Below are 19,007 nucleotides of genomic sequence, written 5' to 3' on the forward strand. Positions count from 1 at the left end.
GAATTCAGGTATTTCTGGTCATGAGGTCTAATGCAGAGTAATACTAAATTGGTAAAGGCGTTTATATAAAAAAAAAAATTAAATACAAGTCATTGTTTTTATCAATACTGGGAATAGTCATAGCCATGGAAATTACTCATAAAAAGAACGGTCGCCTTTATTTTTTTAACTTGCATTTTTGTATGTCCCTTTGCTTTAGTTTAGGACTGATTTGTCAGTTATATAAAGATGCTTTATCTCTTTCAGTAGTACTGCCTGGAGTTATTAATTAGGTTTCCTAGTTTGGTGCTGTACTTTTCAGGTCACAGTGATGTGTCATTGAAACGGAGCTATTAAGATGAGTGATGTGTGTTGTAATTTCATTAGTGTCATAGTTTCATAGTTTCATAGTAGCTAGAGTCGGAAGGGACCTAGGTAGATCATCTAGTCCGACCCCCTGCCTTAGCAGGAAAGAGCACCGGGGTCAGATGACCCCGGCAAGGTGCTCATCTAACTTCCTTTTAAAAATCCCCAGGCTAGGAGCCTGCACCACTTCCCCTGGAAGCTGGTTCCAGGCCCTAGCCACCCTGACTGTGAAGTAGCGCCTCCTAATATCTAATCTAAACTTACCCTCCGCCAGTTTGTGACCGTTATTCCTGGTCACTCCTGGCAGTGCACGGGGGAACAGGGACTCCCCCAATACCTGCTGATCCCCCCTGACCAGTTTGTAGCAGGCCACAAGGTCCCCCCTTAGCCTTCTCTTGTGGAGGCTAAACAGGTTCAGGTCCCGTAGCCTATCCTCATAAGGCCTGCCCTGCTGACCCCTGATCATACGAGTGGCCCTCCTCTGAACTCTTTCCATATTGTCCACGTCCCTCTTGAAGTGTGGCGCCCAGAACTGGACGCAGTACTCCAGCTGCGGCCTGACCAGTGCCGCATAGAGGGGGAGGATCACCTCCCTGGACCTGCTCGAGATGCATCTGTGGATGCATGATAGGGTACGATTGGCCTTCTTGACTGCCTCCCCACACTGCCGGCCCATGTTCATCGTGGAGTCAATGACGACTCCAAGATCCTTTTCCGCCTCCGTGCTGGCAAGAGGAGAGTTCCCCAACCTGTAAGTGTGGTGCCGGTTCTTCCTCCCCATGTGCAACACCTTGCACTTATCAGTGTTAAACCCCATCCTATTCTCATCCGCCCACCGTTGCAACCTGTCAAGGTCAGCTTGTAGCCTATTGCACCCTTCTAGTGCACCCACATCCCCCCACATCTTAGTGTCATCAGCAAACTTGAACAGGGTGCTTTCTACCCCCTCATCCAAGTCACTGATGAAGATGTTGAACAGTGCAGGCCCGAGGACCGAGCCCTGCGGAACCCCACTGCCCACATCCTTCCAGGTCGAGAAGAACCCATCCACTACCACCCTCTGGGTGCGGCCCTCCAACCAGTTGGCGACCCATTTGACCGTGTGGGCATCGACACCACAGTCTCTCAGCTTTTTGATGAGGACAGGGTGAGAGACAGTGTCGAAAGCCTTCCGGAAGTCCAAAAAGACTACATCCACAGCAACCCCTGCGTCTAATGATTTGGTGACCTGATCGTAAAAGGCCACCAGGTTGGTCTGACAAGACCTGCCACTGATGAACCCATGTTGGTTGCCCCTGAGCATGCATTCCCCCGCAAGGCCCTCCTGGATGTGTGCCAGGATAATTTTTTCAAAGAGCTTACCCGGGATTGAGGTCAGACTAACTGGCCTGTAATTTCCCGGGTCCTCTTTTTTTCCCTTTTTGAAGATAGGGACCACATTGGCCCTCTTCCAGTCCTCCGGCACCTCGCCAGAGCACCACGAGTGCTCATAGAGCCGTGCCAGGGGTCCCGCAATGACCTCAGCCAGTTCCTGTAGAACCCTAGGGTGAAGATCGTCCGGACCAGCGGACTTGAACACGTCCAGCTTCTCCAGAAGTACCCTAACTAACTCCTCGCTAACCCTTGGCCCAGGCGTGTCTCTCTCGGGGCCCGAGGGGGGCCCAGCAGGGAGGTGGCTGAACTGGTCCCTACTTAGGAAGACAGAGGCAAAGAAATCGTTAAATATGTTAGCTTTGTCATCTGGCGTGATGACTAAGTTGCCCATCGTGTCCTGCAGGGGCCCCACATTACCCGGGACCCTCTTTTTACCCCCTATGTATTTGAAGAAGGACTTCTTATTGTCCTTAATCCGGGAAGCTAGTCCTATCTCCAACTCTGCCTTGGCCCTCCTGACTGCCCCCCTACATCCTCGGGCGACTATAACATAGTCCTTCTTGGCGATGACCCCATCTCTCCATTGGGTATATGCCTCCCTTTTAGCAAGGAGACATTCCCGGATGCTCTTAGTGAGCCATGGGGGTTTATGTGCCCTCCTGCTCCCTTTGACCCTTGTTGGGATTACCTCCCTTTGGGCATGGAGGATCGTCTCCTTAAGGAGCAACCACTCACCTTCGACATCTGATTCCCTTCCCCTCTGGGTCCTCAGCGCTTCCCCAACTATCCTCCTTAGCTTGTTGAAGTCAGCCCTCCTAAAGTCTAGGGCTGTTGCCTTGCTGCAGCCCTTTGCCACCTTACGCTGGATGGTGAATTCAATAATATGGTGTCATCAATAATATATTACACTTTCCTTTCAGGAATCTCTTTGTGTTTTGTGTGGGTCAGGCTGGCTGTGTGAATTATTTTTATAAGATCAAAATAGTTGAAAACGAAGGAAGATATTTAAGTGGTTAGGCAAGAGAGTGGAATTAGCGTTGTTTCAAAATGTGCAGGCTACAAAGAAGATTTTGATTACAGAATATTTAAGTGATTGAATTATACAAAGCGTACATAGGCATCTTTCATATGGCTAAATATGTAGCAATCATATGTCACTACTGTGTGCCAGCTAAATGGCTGAAATTTATTTTTCAATTCAACTGTAATTTTAACCGACTGACACAAATATGGAAAGACAAAAATGGAATATTATATCAGTTCTTTCATATGATGAAATACAGGCAGAGATACCAAGTGAAATCGCATATATCGACTCTCTCATGGGGCTGCATCAAGAGAGAAATGAGTTTATCCAACAAAAAGGCGGCTTCACTTGCAGTACAAAGATAACTTATTGGAAAATGTATGGTCCTGTTGAGAATCCGTGGCAGAAAATTTGGGAAGAAAAAAGCAGGCCCTTATAAAATTACTTATTATTCTTTTAAAGTACTGTCATACATCAACACAAAAAATAGATTGCATGATGCCATACAATATATCAACTTTGCCTAAATTATATTACTATTGCAAAAGTTAAGATTGTCTTTTAAATGAGGATAAAATCTGCCTGTTACTTACATTCACCAAACAACTAAATATCCCTTCTTATAGTTTGATTTCTACTAGTCAGATGTTCTGGGACTTGAAGTATTTGTCTTATACGATAGCCCGTTACCAGCCTGCCGTTGGACTAACAACAGCAGACAGAAAATATGCTCAGAGTTGTGCAGGTTAGGTCCATAAAGAAAAGAAACATTTTTGTCCTTTTGGTTCGTTTGTAGTAAACTTGAAAATGGTGAAGCTATTACTCCAAACACTTCTTTTAGAAACTCCATTTCTCGGAGGCCTCAAAATATTGACACCTTATGATTGCTATCTCTTCACTATGGGCCAGTTCCCTGGCTAGAGGAAATTGCCATCTCTCCTTTAATGTCAAGTGACCAATGCCAGTTTATACAAGGTGAGAGCCTGGGCATATATTTGGGTGCTCTGTAGTTTTCGCCATATAGAAAGTTTTTGGGTGCAGGGGGAACCTTGGATTCATTGAGGTCATTGTGAAAACTCTCATTTTACTTCAGTGGCACCACCAGGATTTCCCTTTCAATGTTTAAAATGTGGCTCCTAATTTTGTAGCTACATTTCGTTGCATGTCATAATCTTGTTTTTAAAATTGTTGAAGACGATTCAATTTAAATTGAAGATTAATATTGGTAATAGTAACAAGTAATTATTTTAACAATTGACATTTCATTAGCAATTGATTACTTAGTAATGTTATAATTTTAAGTTTTTATTCTTCTTGCAAATGAAATATTAGTGCATGAATAAAAAGACAAGGAATCACTTCTTCCCACCCCACCTTGTGGGGTCAAGATGAGCGTATGACTCGAAAGCACTAGGGAAAGTGACTGACTCGTGTAATTCCTGCTGCTTAAGGTAGTTTATGGCCTGGTTTGCTGGCTTGGAGGTATGACCAGACCTCAGTGCCCCGACATGCGTAATGCAATACACTTTATTAAATACTAAATGGGTCTTCTTAGAGATACCATTCCCGTTGAAGTCAGTGGGAAACTTTTTGCATTAACTTAAAAAAGAGAAAATTAGTGATAATGTGTGCAACAGTCTTTGTTCCTCCTTGTGTTCCCAAGGGTATGACTGCTCTGGGACCTATCTCAAAGTTGGCGATATTCCCCAAACCCTGCATAAAAGCCTGATGACTGTCAGCATGCTCAGATCCCACTTGTTACAGTTCACTATATTCCCAAATGAAAGCATGGAGTATAATCCATTTGTCTTTAAGGCCTGGAAATATTGTATTCATAAGTGACACCAACATTTAGCAGAGAACATAGACATGAGCATAATACTAGTGTAGTTTTTCCATAATTAGATTATTTGTAGCACTCAGCATGTGCTGTGTGTATTCCTGTTGGGTGCAATGCTTATTCCTCAAATGGTTATTTTGGTGCTATGACTATATAATATATATACTTGTTATAGGAGGAAAAGAAGAGAAAGAGTTCAGCTAGTAAGAAATGCATTTAAAAAGATATGGGATTTATGTATATATTTGTATAATATTTGAAAATGTTTGCTTTTATTCCCAAACAGATTTTTTTATGAACTGATAGGCACAAATCATTACTACGCCTAAGTGTCTGTACTGAGCTACCATTTAACCTGTCACTTCATTACCTCTCTCTCTTGTAGACTGGTAATTAGACAATGCTGATAGTAATCTACTAAAGATACCCTTTTGTGGTCTTCTGTCTTCTAGGTGAATATCCCTGGCAGTTTTATTACTTATTTAGAGTTGCCACTGGGCCTGTCATGTAATTAGATTACTAATGAAGTATATAGACTGTCCTGGTTTCTTTGTTACTGTTTTCTTTTCTTTCGGTGAAATTTTTTCCTCCCTATGTGTTTAGGTAAAGGTCTTGTAATCCAATCACCTGCCACCTTTTTATTTTAAACTTCCTACACTTTGGTTTACCATCAGAGAAGCTCACAGGTGGAGATGTGTGCTATTTATGTGCTTCTCTAATTAGGATAATAATTAAATCTGGTTTTGAATAACATTTATAGCCTGCTTGCAGAGTCCTGTCAGAACCTCACGGAAGTCTTTGAACAGCTTTAAATCCTGGTTCCTCCACAGACAAAATCTCCCAAGAGTCCCGTGGTAATTGTTGCTGCAATAACAACTGCAGGGTTGAGTAAACAAGTCCACTCCTATTTCTGTGATTTTCTCATTTAAAAAAAACCTCCGAAGGATGTTTACTTCACCTGCTCCTTGTGCCTACGTCCTGCTTGAAGTGTGGCACATTAAATGTGGTTGTGACATCAGAGAGGGCTATGGGTAAAATAATAGCTCTTTTGAAGTCCATGACAGTTTTTTTCCTTTTGACTTCAGGAAGCCAGACTTTCACCTCTAGGGTGTGAAATAAGGTGTGCAGATTGGATTTTTTTTTTTCCCATGTGCAAGGTTGCCAGTAATACCTAAAACCCTTTTTTCTAGAAAGAAGAAAAAAAAAGCAGTACTCTTGATAATGCAAAATACTTCAAAGGAGATAGATTGCTCTCCAGCATGTGATTCTGATGAAACTCTGAATGGCTGAATAGGCAGGGAGGAGTCTAAGATGTCTTTGATGGAGTTTGTCAATGATTTTGGCATACACGCTCCAACAAAATAAAAATAAATACATCCTCTCTTCAGTTTGCTGCAGGTTAGGTTTACTGTAGCTAATGTGTATCATTTGTAAAGTGTGGCGCTTACTCTGAGGGATCTGCAATGACTTTTGATGGGGTAATTGTTTTTATCTGTTTGAGGAAAGGGCTTACTGTTTTCCATTGTTCTTTTTTAGAAACATCCTTTATAGGCTGGATGAAAGGACGAGCCAATTTTCAGTACTGCTAGAGGCGCTGGCACACTGCGAGCTACATCAGTCAAATGAGACCCTTCAAGCAGCCTTGTCAAAGGTGTTGAACAGCATCAATTCAGCTCAGGTTTACTTCAAAGCAGGACTTGATGTGTTTGAGACTGCTTTAGTTGGAAAGAAATGAGACGTCTTCGCTGTCTAAGAAGTTTGTTTACAATTTGCTACGCAAAAGTTCGACTCGGACCAGAATTTCTGAGGGTGAAACTTTTTCAACCGCTTTTTTCCAATTGGTGTTTAAAAGTACTACAACGTATGTTTTTATGAATATAAAACAGTCTTTTGCACTGTTCAAAAATCTATCCCAAACATCTTTGTGAATGCATAAAACATAGTTTGGGGGGGGGGGAACGCTTAAGAATTGACTTTTAGAAGTAAATCTGCTGTATTTTTATATATAGAATATATATTTTTATGACCAAGGGCTCAAACCTGCAAAATGCCAAGCACCTCCTGCCAAGCGCGAAGGTCCTGCTTTTTCCAGAGGCGTGGAGCACCAACCGTTTTTAATCCACGTGAGTTCTAAACATCTGATACCTCAGAAAAATTGTAACCCAAAGGTGTTCAACTCTATTGGCTCCCCATTCAGTTCTCCAAGGTCCTCATTGGTTAGCTTCCTCAACAAACTCCTCACTCCTTGTCTTCCCCCACTGCCTGGGGAGAGCAGGTCAAAGGATTTGGGGTCTTTCCATTTCTTTCAAGGCCTACAATGCTGAGCAGCGGGTGCTCAAGACATCTTGCAGGGCAGAGCTCAACAACCTGAGACAATCCTTACTCCTGTGGACAAGGCACATAGTAGGAATGTTGTTTGAGTTTTGGAAATGTTAGTAACCTTTGATCACTCTGTTTCTGCACCAGAAAGAGAGACTTGACTAGGAGTTCAATTTAATTTCAATGGGAACTGGCTGCATTATTTCACTTTGAAGAACTGAGATCATTTAGATCAGTCCATGCAGTTAATTGGAAACATTTTGAATGTTTGTAAGTTTGTGAAACAAAGTGCCTACTCTCGCAGAGCTAGATGTAGCACTACACTGGTTATGGCCCACCTATTTAAAGGCACACATTAACTTTGTGGCCCTGTTATATTGCCAGAATGGGAGAAAGGCATCATAGGGTAAATGAGAAGCAGAATCATCAACATCTAAAAGGTCTAGAGAAATCATTGAGCTAGAAGGTTCAATAACACAACAGCAGGACCCAAACTGTGGGCATCTGAACTGTAACTCCAGTATTACTAGCCATGCAAAAAAAGCCTCCCTACCAAAGCACTTCAGAGAGTCATCAGGGACTTCCTTGATTAAACATATCTCTCAGCTGAACCCTAAAGATATTTTTCATTGGAAAAAACGTTGTTTGTGGGTGACAGTCGTTCTGTTACCATTGCGTGGCATAGAGCAATCTATGTTAGGATGGGGCACAGTTTTTACTTCCCTGTGATGGTGGGGTGAATGAACATACACACGAGGCAACTGGTTTGGCATATGTGTAAAAGGATCAAAGTTTTTCAGGTTTAGGGCTCTAAATGTATAGATGATGAATTCAAGTAATGAACGTGGTAGCAGGCTGGAATGCTATTTTAATAGTGGTTTGTGTTGGGAATTAGAGCTGAAAGTTAAAAATGAGGAGGTTCCACCAAAGTGTGGAACGTCATGAAAATGCAATAACACTTTTCAAAGCGCATAGTCACAAAGGGAAAACTGGGAGTTTTTCACAGCTCCGAGTTTTTATTTTCCTCCTACATGTTGATTTTGAAAAATATACCTCAAATAGTTCCAGGGATCTGGTGTATAGTACAGGTGACTATGCTTCTTCAGCATGTCATCCTCACACATTAGTATGCAGGAAAGAATTTATTTTCGTCCTTCCACTGTCACCAAATGGTTCTAGGATAGGGGAAGATACATCCTAGAAGGAAAGTAAATCATTTGATTTATTAGACCTACCCTTAATGAAATGGTGTGGCAAAATTTTCTCTGACAGTGTATTTATGTTTTCTATAGTGTTTATCAGCATAGTGTCTAACACCATTTAAGATGTACATGATGTGTTTCTTATGGTATGTAAGAATCTACTGTATGCACTAGACTAATATTGTATTTCCTAATAAGGATCAGTATCCCTACTGTAAGGTTAACAACACTTCTTTCCCAGTTTACTGCTCTCCATGGAGTCATGATATATTCACTTCGCTGGTAAAGAATTAGACTCCACTAGAGGGACTTAAATAGAGGCCACACCTACTGGCAACTGTTACTTTTCCTGACAAGATTTGCTTTCTGGGTCTGAAACATAAAATCCCCTACATCTTCCCTTAATCCAATCTCAGTATTATTTCTGGTAATGTATTTGCTGAAACCCTGTGGGAAGACTTTTCCCTGTATGTTACCACTGCATCATTTCTGACCAACCTTTCTTTCCCCTTGCTGATGAATCTCATCCTAACAGTGACAGAGCATCATGGGTGTCTACACACAAGCCCTGAGCAACGTGGGCGTCTATACACAAGCAGTGAGGCTGCTCCGATGCTCTGTAATTACAGTGCATTGGAACAGACTCAATTAATTGAGTAATTACCACACGCCAGCAGACTCCAGTGTCTTGCGTATCACCATCCCTGCGGTTAAAAATGGTGGCGGGGTGCTTTATCTAAGGGTGCAGACACAAATGCAGCTCCCAGCTGTAACTCAGAACACTTTTTGCTGCATTACAATGTTACCACAGACCAAACAGAGGTTCACTGTTGGTTCCCGGGGAGAGGGGAATCTAGCTGGGTGGCACCCAGGTTCCTACAGCAGTGGCCAAGCTCTCTGCCCGTGCTTGCTGTTTTCAGAATGGGAGAGGGGAAAGGCAGCAAAGGGAGCTCATGCTTGGGGCTCTCCAGAATGGTAGAGTGGGTGAATTGGAGCCCCCCCCCCCCAACACACACCTCGGGATGCTGCAATACAGTTGCCCCACCCTCCAGTGGAAGTTGAACACCCCCCACTGACTGAATTCCCTCTGCTCCCTTTCCCCCCTCCCATTCTGAAAACAGCGGCAGGCTGGGAGCCCCACAGGCACAAGTTACAAAAGATGCTACATTTTGTTGCATCTTTACCTGATATCTTAGGCGATACTCAGTCATTTTTGAAGCTGTTTGCAGCCATGCACTTGTGTTTGGTCACAGCTATTAACTGTTTTCTGTGGCCATATCCAGTGAAAATGATCATTCCCATTTGCAGTTTAAAGCTCGTTCAACAAGCTTTTGATAAAGTGCCCCACAGCCATTTTTAAGCATGTGGACACTGATACACAAGACACTCTGGGTACTTTAATTAGAGCGGCTCTCAGAGCCACTCTAATTAAAGTGCCCCCTCTCACTACCCACAGGAGCACGTGTATAAACACCCCTTGATAGTATGTATCTGTCCAGAAGCAATCCTCTGCACTTGTATGTAATGGGCCGTTTGGATCATATTTTTGACAGTATCTAGAGGCCTTGCTTCCACTGATTTACATGGGACAAAGGCATTTTAAATGCCTTTAAAAATCTGTCCCTTTAATACAAGTTTTCTTTTGTGTGTGAAGTGGATGCTTATGGATAATTTTTGCACTGTCTTAGCTTTGTAAAAGCACTCTGGGTCACATTCTGCCATTGATTTTTGTATCCAAGCCTGTTGACTTCAAGGGATCAATAGCAAGATAAGGCATTAAGTGTCTAGTGAATTTCTAATACAGAATCTTCTCTGAGCCAGTTGTATAACATCAGATAGGGAGAAGTGTTGTAAATTGTAATAGCTTACCAAGACTGAATTATTTCTCTTATGAGGTTGAAATACATGTAATGCCTCTAAAAAGAGAGCGTGTTTGCAAAGTGCTGGAAGGACACTAAAAATCTGTCACGTTTTCTTTAGCAACAACTACCAAAGATAGCATAACAAATACATTCATTGGTGAATAATCTAGTGTGACACTCACTATGACCAGAAACTCCTTACGTCTTACAATATTTGTGCATGGAGACAGTCAATAATAAAAGGCAAGCAGGATTTTATTAGTGTATATTTTAGTGAGTCCATAAAGAAACTACAATATAATCAAGTTTGATGAATAATAAGTACATAGGAGCTGAAAATTGAACACTAACTTTACAACAGGCAGTGAATTATTTTTACTGTCCAAGGAAAACAAGTCTTTTTTGCTGTACAATATCTATGTTCAAACACACATACCTTAAACACATCTTCAAAGCATTGAAGAGATACTAATTTGTGTGTATATATGAAGCATACACATATACATTGCACAGAGGTGGAAGTGATAGCCATGTAACAAAATGCAGCATAAATGTACCTTGCCCTTCTGATTGCTTCACCTCCCTTTTTCCAGCTCTTTGTATTTTACTTAGATCAAGTATAAGAAGAACATTTAGTGACCTCACCTGCTATAGCAATGCATGGAGAAAGAATCAATTTCTCAGGTAGTTATTTTTTCCCTTGGGGGGGTTCCCTCCCACTCTTCCCCCCCATTTCTCTGTGGTTGCCTTAGTTTTTACCTATTTCAACTAAGTTTACTGCATACATACAAAGGATACTCATCATTATAAATATAATTAAATGAGTCTTAGTCTGCATGAAAGGGTCTGGAGCACATACACATGAAATAGCTATGGAGCACATACACCTAAATACCTGGGAATGAAGAGCCTCGATTTGTTGGAAAGACCTGCTTTGCCACTTATGGGCTTAGCCCTTTTTTAGTACTGACTGTAAGGACTAATATATTCATTCCTTTCATTGCCTGTTCAGTCCCTGATTACAACCAAAAGGAAGTTCATTACACTTATATTCTCAGTCTAGAGATACACATAGAGAAGACAGTGTGCGCTAGAAAGGGTATAATGCCTGTGCATTTGCATGTGTGTGCATGCTTTCAAACACATAGAGTTGAATATCTTACACAGTATATTTCCAGCCAAACTTCCAAGTTTCGGGAAATTCTATGGCTTGTATTAGAAAGATCAAGCTATATAATCCCATTGGTCCTTTTAACCCTTAAAATCTGTTATATGTTCTATGTGCAGTTAGGATTAAGTTTAGATAGGTTGCTTTTTTTCCCCCATATGAGCACTCATAAGAGACGGGGCTATCTTGAATGGCTTGTACTTAGAGCCCTGTATCCTTTGACAGCTAGAAGGATGCAACTCCACAGAATGTTAAGGTTAATATTAAGGTTAATAATATTTAGGGCCCAGGTATCTGATGTGGATGGGAGCTCCTTTAACTCTCTCAGTTGGGCTTTGAGTTGCTCGGTATCTCTCAGCATCAAGCCTTGAGAGGTATTTACACCAAAGACTTGGCATGGTTTTTGTAGTTTTGCATGGGGACTCTGGCAAGGGCAAAATCAAGTTCCCTGTGACACCATGGGCAACCTCCTGCCCCTTTTGCACGAAAAAAACCAAAGGTACTAAAGACAGGTCTTCTTTACCACAAAGCCCTGATTCACCCCGGAGTGGGTCCATCCTGTGCACTGTACTATTTGAGGTAGGTTCTTCTGGAATAAATAATACATGGTCATAAAAAAAACTTAGTCATATTTCAAAACACTACAAGAACAAGTTAACTTCCATGGGCAGCCTCGATTCTGGCACTTCCTCACTTTACAATGTTTAAAAAGCAATCTTAATGATACTCTTGTAATATAGGCTTGTGTGTGTCTGCAGTAGAGTTTGTGCCTTGGCAGATGTCTACCACTTGAGATGAATGAATAATTAAGTTATCATCCTTTATGTGGACTAGCACTGGAGAAGGACTAGATTCACTCTTTGCCTGAGTTTCAAAGGTTTGTTGACAGCAGAGGAGTCATGGGCTTTGGAAATCTTAGGTCCCATTCCAGGCTTTGGATGGATGTGTACAGTTTGCAGCAAGCACAGGTACTTCTACCCCATCCCCTCCAACTTGGCCATGCCCCGTGCCTGTCTCTTCCTTAGTCTCTTCTTTAATTGCTTTGCCCATGTATGCTCAGTTTTTCTACATTCAGTCTGATTGTCCAGTCTGCCTCTTGTTTCACTTACCACTCCACTAATATTTAATGTTCATCTCCCCTTGGTTCTCTGTCTGAGTTCATTCTCCTTTCATACACAATGTGCAGTGCTCTCAGTCTCTTCCTCCCTGTTCCTGAGTCTTGGTCTCTGCTCTCCACCAAGATACGGTTTCATTGCCCAGCCCTCTCCATGTTTCTGTCTCACTCTACTTCCCTGTCTTAGTTTCCCTCTTCCTCCAACTCCTCTCCTTGTCCCAACTTTATGTTCCTTTTCCTTTCCCTAAGTCTGGATCTTATTCCCTTTGCATTTGTATCAGGCAGCTCCCTCTTCCTCCATTCTGCTTGGGTCCAGCAGAAAGACATTGTGAGCAGGGTCCATGCTCTCGCATCCTGGTAGCGTGCCTAGTGGCTGACAGCTGCAGTCCTGCTCAGCACCAGCTTGTAGCGCAGCAAGTTCAGACAGGATGTGTAGGGACCTTGGTAAAGTCAAGGAAGTGCAAAGTACAGGGTTTTTTTTAACCAAGGCTTATCATGGACTTCAACACAGAAAGCATAAGTACATCCCTGCCACAAAGGCCACCTCCCCCCCGAATGTTAAATGTTTGCTTCTAAGCATGGAAGGGTTAATCTTCTCAGAAGAAAACATTGCCAGACTTTTTTTTTTTAGAATGGGCCAAATAAAGTACTTTTTCCTCACCTCTCATTTCAGTGACTTTCGGCTGAAAGCTTGAAAATCAAAAAAAAAAAACAAGAAGAAAAGCCTAACGAAGACTGCCCAGCATGGATTTTTGCAGATCAAACAGCTGCAGCTTGGCAACAGTACAGGCAACTGAAAACAGGGTCTCATAATGTGCCAGGGAAATTTAATAATAGGTGATACTACCAGCCCTACCTATGGTAACTCTTATGGATGACTGACTTTCTTTACCCTCAGGTCAGGTAACAAGATGGCATCTCCTCAGTAGAACAGATTATTTAAATGTGTTTCAGTTAAGTCTTCACCTAGTGGAAAGAAATAATTCTGAATGATTTTTTATGTTAAAGTGAGTGGGCATCAGTAAATGCTATCTGAGGATAAGTATTACTGACACATGAATGCAGGTAACTTGTGGCTCTGCCCTACCTTCTGCCTAATTTTAGACTAATCCAGATAGTGCTCTTTTATTAACAAATTAGGCAGCATTTCACGTGAGTGACCAGTCATGGTCATAAGTGGTGACATTTTTCAAGAAGGGGTTTGGGGTTTTTTTGGTAATAATTTACATTCTGCTTTATTTCATGTCTCCTTCAGTTTATGGTACAAAATTCTTTTGGTCACTACCGCATAAACCCACAGGGTAAAGTATCAATGTCTGGTATGAATACATGTGCTGTAATTTAGTATGATCATAATGCTTATGAATATGCTGTAATATATTAATGTAAATTCTTTATTTTAGGAACTCCATGTATTAGGATCAGAACAGAGGCATAATTTAAGCAATATAATTAGAGCACAGATGTTGAACAGAATATTTTTTCATGTGTAAATACAGTATATGCTTATTACTCTCTCACTTTGGGAACAAAGAGTTCTGTTTAAGCTATTTTTCTTTGATTTATTTTCCAACAAGTCTTTAAAAACGAAATAAGATTCTATTTCCTTTAAGTGCTTTTTGCCTTTAATGTTTTTAAGTTATGTCACACCATGTTTGGAACACTTTAATGTGGTGTATAAGATCATTATCCTGTATTATTCGATAGGTAGAACTCAGAATGGGATTGTTTGGAGTCACTTTCTTTGAAGGAGATCCTTTGCTGACTCCTTAGAGTATTTGATATAATGTGCTTGGGTGTCTGGCTTTACTATGTCTTTATTATGGACTCGTTATAGGTACGCATGATGATGTTCTGAGGCTCTAAACAAAGACAGCTGAATATGGTCTTGTAATAGTATTCCAAAGGCCTAATAAATCTGTCCCATTTGGAGAGAGCTGTAGGAAGATCTGTTTATTTTTGCATAATTCATTTAGCTTTGGTTCTGGATTCTGTAGGAGCCCCAACACATTTGCAACCATGAAAATATTAGCACTGAGAGCACTGGTAGAATTAATTGAGTTAACTGGTGACAAAAAGTAACTTTTTGTATGATTTTTTTTATTGTTGTTTTTGTTCCTCCGCTATTGATTTTCTGTAATCTGTCTGGAAACTATAGAAAATTGCGATGTCCTCCTTGCAGTAATTGTATAGATTTTTTTCATGTTTAGTTCTAAGTTGATGTTTAATGTTACTTTTTCAGTTTCTTATTTAGCTTTCTTGTCCTTCCATTTAAACGAAAGGATGTGAAAAATGTATACATGACCATACCATATAAACCAGTAGTACTGAGAGTAAGTCAGACTGGACTGGCAAATCAGCTAATCCTCAGATACAGCTTCAGCAACGACATACCACATTTACTGAAATCCAAGATGAGGTGTCTTCCCCCCCGCCATAGTCAGCATAGGGAAACATGCTCCTTGTCTTGGATTCAAGCGCAAGGTGGTTGGGGGGGAGGGAGGTGGCAAGTTCAGGTGGCTGCTGTGGCTCCAGCTCTGGCTCAGGGTTGGAGCCACTGCCTCTTCCCCTGCCACCTGCCCCCCCATCTCTGCCTCACACTACCTCCCCCCTGCTGCTTCTGCCCCTCCCCCCAGGCCTGCCACTTACCTCTGGCTTCTGCCTGGCCCAGCAGAAGCAGTACTGGCAGGCCTGGTCCCATCCCTAGCCGCAGTTCCAACTCTGCCTCCCACCTAGTCCTGGAACCACGGGAAGTATGCTGGTGCCACTGCTGCCTGATCAGGCAGAGGCCAGAGCTAGCATGTGCTCTGTGCTCCAAGTTAGAGTGGATTCAGGGCTGGAGCCAGAACTATGACTTACAGTAAGTGGTGGTGGGTGTGGGGGAGGCAGCTGGGGGTGCCAAGCAGGGGCCAAGTGGCAAGGAAAGGCAGGTGGCATGGAAAATAGCAAGGGAGGGTGGGTACTGCAGGGTGCAAGCACCAGAGTGAAACAGGCCCGGGGGAGCCGGGGGAAATGCAGATGATAGAAGGCAAAGTGCGGGTGGGCAAGGGACAGGCACATCAGGCCATCTACCCCCTGCTGCTGCTCACTCCCTTTCCGCTGTTTTCCTGTAGCAGTGATATGGAGGATGAATTTCAGAACACCCTCCAATAATTAGATTTTAAATATGGAAAACGATAACAAATGTATAAATTTCCCATGTCTAGAATCTAAAAGGGGGGGCATCTTAAAATTGAAATAATCTTGGATTCAAGTTAATACGGTAGCTAGTCATCCATGAATTCCTGGGAGTGTGCATGGGTAAAGTGGAGATGTCATAGGGTGGGCACACATACAGTTGGAGCTACTTCAACAGAGCTGCAGTTATTACATTTTAATTGTTAAGTGTGGGGCCAGGAACAACACACATGTAGCAAAACTGCTCCAGCTTTAATACTGTTTCATCCAGTCTGGTTTGGCTACATTTGTATCATTCCAGGCTCATCCACACATAACAATTACAATGTTGCAGCTGCTGCCTCTTTGGTGTGTTCGCCGTTTGAAATGGCTCCAAACGTATGTGTGTCTGTACCCATAGCAAGCTTTGGTGATGCTCCCTAGTATAAATAGCATGTTACTGTTGGGTTGGATTGTCATTGTATTCTTCTGCTTCCTTCCTGCTATCACCTAATTGTCCTAATCAGCTGGTATCTTGATGTCGCTCTAAAAATACTGAGAAAAAGTTCAGGGTAGAGTTGAGGAACTATATACTGAGTCTGTTAAAGGGGTAAACAGTTGAGTTAATGGCCTCGGCCCATGCCCAGGCCAGGAAGACCCTACTGAAATAAATGAGGTGCTATGTCTGGAAGAACAGTACACAGCATCCAACATGGGATGACTGCAGAAATGTTTTTCCTTGTGCACTGGGCCCCTCAAGTCTAATACTGGGTCTTGCTATATATGCTGCTTTGTAGCCTAACCCTCAAAAAATCAAGACATCACTGTTTTCCAGTGTTTTCAAAGCTTGCCAGAACTTTCTCTGTTTTCACAGCCTGATATTGTGCACTGTTTGAGGCCTTTCAGTTAATAAACTAGAGCACTTATTCTCTATCTACTTTCATTTCATGGTCTCAGCAATGAAAACATCTTCTAGTCTATGAAGCCACTTAGAGGAGAAATAAGGAGATGCTTAATATTTCATGTTTAAAGCAGATAAGATTAAACCAAAAGCTCTTTGTTTTCCATTTGCAGTTTACGGATGTTAATAGGCAACATATTCTTATCTTGTATATTATGATTTGGTATTCTAAGATAAATGGAAAATGAATGTAATTCCATATCCAGTGAAAGCATAATGAATTCAGGGAACCCTGTGCATGAAACTATCTTAACCATTTGTACACAGTGAAAAAAGAAAAAAAGAAATTCCGACCAGATAGTTTGTTAAATATTAGCACAAATATGGGAAGTGCTATGGCTTTACCTAAGGTACAAAATTTTAAAATCATACTTTTACCTAACTGCATTGTAATGTGTGTCATTAGTCAGTAGTCATAGCATTGTCATATCCCCTTGGGATTAATTCAAGTGCTGTGTCATCAGTACTACTGTTCCTATTGAGAGTGTGCCCTATAGCCACATACGGAGTTTATTTGATCAAATGGAGTATGCAATTAATTCACTTTTTGTATGCTATAAAAAGCAGCTGTCAGTTTATTATCTATGTTCAGTTTTGACACAGGGTAGTAGCAACATGATGAATTTATGCCTCTTTCATTCCATCTACTTATACATTTTCCAATGGTAAACTAGACTTAACATACAATATATACTAGCCACTGCAAATGATATCTAGTCAGTTGAGGAGAAGATTAAATTACCAGGATTTTGACCATGCAGGGATATAGATTTGATACAGTGATTCCTGGGAACCAATAAATACCATATTATGTGGAAATGTGCAATGAAAGGTTGATTTTATAAAGCATTAAAGGGTATAGAGTCCAGAGATAACAGCTTCTTTCCAGAAAATAGTTTACTTTTTATGAATTTGTATTTTTATAACATAGTGTAATAAAAAGGTAATGGTGATGATTAATGTAACTAGATTCTACACACTTTGATTAAGAAGCACATTGTACTTGTTTTGTACCATAGCTATAATTTTTACAGTATATATCAGTGTCTATGCAGAAATACACTCTGAACTGGAGTACAGTAACAGCCCTTGTGTGAAAGCCATGGTACTTGTGAATTAGTCCTCATTTTTCCCCAAATTGTATTGTTTTGAAAGATTAAACTGGAATATGAAAATTTGCATATAATGATATTACACTGAATGATTTGGAATTCTTTTCATTTGCTTTTATTTGTCATCAGCTCTGCCAATGAAATATATCACATGCCTCTCAAACTGCTGGTTCAAAAGGGTTTTAAGAGATTAATTACAAGTGTTACATACAGGTAAACCCAGATTATTCCAGCTCCCCACCAGCTTGTTGGGGAAAGATCCACTACATTCAAATAACAGGAGCTTTAGGTAGTTACAGATATATAGATATGTATGTATGTATGGTTTTCAGAGCCTGGAAAGTAAGAATTTTGAGAAGCACTTAATGAATTTGCTAGCCTCTGTTCTTAGGTGTCTAATTTCCAATATTTAAATATCCCTCAATGTTCAGAAAATTCAGTACACCTGTGCTCTGAAAGTTCTTAGTGTGGTACCTCACGTAGGTAAAACAACTACCAGGTAACTTTGAAACACTTGCTCAAGGTATCTAAATATCAGACCATTTGACATCTAGATAACCCAGGTTTGTCTGTGATCCAAATGTCTTAACATTGCAAAAAATATTACTTACAGTCTCAGGAAAATGTGAGTTCCATGTCTATGATTTATAGATTTTTGCATGAAAAGGTGGAATTTTCTGGCACTTGTGAAGCACTTGAAAGGTGTAATGAAACAATCGCATTGTGAAATGAATGTTTATTTCTAAATGTTTAATTTCCACACTATAGTGTTTTATTTCCAAACTGCTCTCCTTTTCACCAGATTAAAAATAATAATAAAATTGATACATGTTTATTTTTTAATAATGGTCAGAACATCAGTAGAAAGAACTCATGGGTTTGGAGCAAAGTATAGCACTATGATGTCTGTAGGAATACATTGCAACATAGACATTATACTCACTCGGGGGAATACAAATGAAGCAGCAGGGGAAACAGTTACAGTTTATTTCTGATATAAATCACCAGTGAATTACTATTTCCCTGTCCTTATTATGAATGGTAAGGGGAAATCAGATGGAAAACCCATACTTCAGAGGAGTTTCTCTGAGGTACCATCCACCCGCTATGTATTCTACCCCAGTCTCAGGGCTGTACTTAAAATCTTAGTGGAGCCCTTTACGTCATGATCAGGGAATTAGTGACGTGGTGGTTTTGTTAAGTAGAGGTACTGAGAGCTATTTCCCCACCAGCTCTGAGGAACAAAATATTTTTTAAATAGAATCCTCAAATCCAATTTTGGTTTTTTGGTTTGTTTTTGGGGGTGGGGGTGGGGGTGGGAGGGGGTCTCTCTTCATAGTAACATTCAGATCTCAAAGGTACAGAATAATTAAGGGGAAGATAGATCCTTAAATTACAAAAATTAACTAGAATTCCTGAAATTGTCTTTTAGCTCACTAACAAATGCTGGCTTCAGTTCACTTCTAAATAAGAGAAATTAATGTTTCATTGTCTTTTCCATTTCACTTAAAGAAAACATTTGGGAAC

At 41.0% G+C, this 19,007-nt stretch overlaps 1 protein-coding gene across 3 annotated transcripts in view; it reads left to right on the forward strand.

The window, feature by feature from the left end:
* The window catches only part of NAALADL2 (N-acetylated alpha-linked acidic dipeptidase like 2), a 1,083,795-nt gene extending 1,070,820 nt beyond the window's left edge, over positions 1–12,975 (forward strand). For all 3 annotated transcript variants that reach the window (XM_090052131.1, XM_090052132.1, XM_090052130.1), the window contains one exon: positions 6,123–12,975. In XM_090052131.1, the coding sequence (XP_089908257.1) occupies positions 6,123–6,321 (199 nt within the window). In that variant the 3' untranslated portion in view covers positions 6,322–12,975. The remainder of the gene's footprint in view (positions 1–6,122) is intronic.
* Positions 12,976–19,007: the final 6,032 nt, after the last annotated feature.

Source organism: Crocodylus siamensis, chromosome 6, assembly GCF_052110815.1.
Source record: "Crocodylus siamensis isolate JL-2025a chromosome 6, ASM5211081v1, whole genome shotgun sequence".
Taxonomy (NCBI): Eukaryota; Metazoa; Chordata; order Crocodylia; family Crocodylidae; genus Crocodylus; species Crocodylus siamensis.